This window comes from Loa loa, assembly GCF_000183805.2.
Source record: "Loa loa unplaced genomic scaffold supercont3.86, whole genome shotgun sequence".
Lineage (NCBI taxonomy): Eukaryota > Metazoa > Nematoda > Chromadorea > Rhabditida > Onchocercidae > Loa > Loa loa.
This window is the reverse complement of record NW_018108266.1, coordinates 179,168-180,804: the sequence shown is the minus strand read 5'-3', so window position 1 is coordinate 180,804 and position 1,637 is coordinate 179,168. Positions and strand designations below refer to the sequence as shown.

General features: G+C 30.4%; 1 protein-coding gene across 1 annotated transcript; it reads right to left on the bottom strand.

Moving 5' to 3' along the window:
- Positions 1-139: 139 nt before the first annotated feature.
- LOAG_04122 (hypothetical protein) lies at positions 140-953 on the bottom strand (the record flags this gene model as incomplete). The annotated part of the gene is made up of 2 exons (XM_003139659.1): positions 140-271; positions 771-953. 2 exons carry the CDS (start codon positions 951-953, stop codon positions 140-142), a joined length of 315 nt encoding a protein of 104 aa, XP_003139707.1.
- Positions 954-1,637: the final 684 nt, after the last annotated feature.

Here is a 1,637-nt window from a genome sequence, read left to right as displayed (position 1 = left end):
TTATTCTAATTACAACACTTGTTTTATGCAAACATTTAGATCAATTAGCCTCTATTATTGCAATTTGTCAGCAAAATTGCTAATATCGGTATTTTCAGTGCATCAATACATTCCATTTAGTATTTCTTTTTTGTCAGAGTTATAGCTCAATCTGCAAGACAAGTTTGAGGTCAGTTTGCATAGTCCAAATATTAATATTGAAGACAGAATGAGAGATGCTAGATTCCTCGTGAGATGAACCATTTGAAACAATGGAAGTTAGCAAAATGTTCTAAAATATATTTGTTATTATCAACTTTTCCAGATTCTATTTAGAATCTTTCCGGAAAAATATTCCTCAGGAATGATAATTTGACGAGGAAAAATCTAACAATTTTCTTATTTCATTTGGCCGAATATGCATCTTTCTTTTACCAAATTGTACTTCTAAATCATTCGCAAAACTAAAAAACGAAATACTCGAAAATCAAAAATATCCTTTATTGATTTTTAACCACTGAACGAACCAAATCAATGCATCATATTTAGCTGAATCAAACCTTTAATCCTCTTCTGAATTCCAATCGCTTTTTCATAGCCTTTCACTTTATTAATGTTTTCCTTCAGTAGCTACTTCGAAATTCAGAAAAAAATTTAGATGACAAAAAAAGAGAAACTTAGAGGAAAATTCAAAAGGATGAAGTTAAAAGTAATAAGATTGTTAGAAATAAATTCTCGTCAAGCAACACTGACAAATTCTTTGTGAATTGTTTAGAAACGAAATAGCTAACATTAATCAATGAGCCACCATTGAAGCATGAAAAATTCATTCGACCATACTGAATGCCATGCCCCGCTGAATTTTCATCATTGCCAAAAGCTGGTCCCGTCGTTGCTGCGACAACAGGAATTTGCGAGGCAATCAAGAGGATGAGAATGTGTTCGGTGAAGTGGAAATCAGTGGGTATTTTCATTTCTTGACTGCCCTGAAATTTCTCGTCATTTGTTCAATTTTATTCTATCAATAAATTTAATAACGACATCTTCTTCGGTCTAACGCAACAACATTAATCATAGAAGTACAGTTAACTTTCTGATAATAAGATAATGAATACTTCAAATTCATTCCTGTGTATAATTTGACAATTTCAATTCATTTCAATTCAAATTCATTCCCATGTATAACCTGATAATTAATGGGAAAATTAATTTCAAACTTGTTCTATTCTTGTTCCTTCCAAATGATAAAAATTAAAAGATTTGGACATTTTTTCAACCTTCATTTTTCTGATATTTCTTGCAAAGAGTATAACCTTAAAAATATCTCTTTTGTTGGCTGTATTGATTTGATCAAATGAAAAATCACAAAAGTTTGTGGTTGCTAAATTAACTGTCAACATTTGTTATCTTTTGAGATAGCAAGCAAAAGGACTGTATCATCATTTTGAATATGTGAATTTTCATTAAGAGAAGAGCTGACCAATATTTTGAGATAAAAGATTGTACCACAACACTCACATTTGCATTTAAAATACATTATACATTTTGTTGCAGGGAATATTAAACGGTAATTCAATTTCATAAGGATTTTTAAATATGATTCTCAGAAATTCGCTCAACTGCTGAGTTTTAATTGCGATTGAAGTGCAACAGATCAA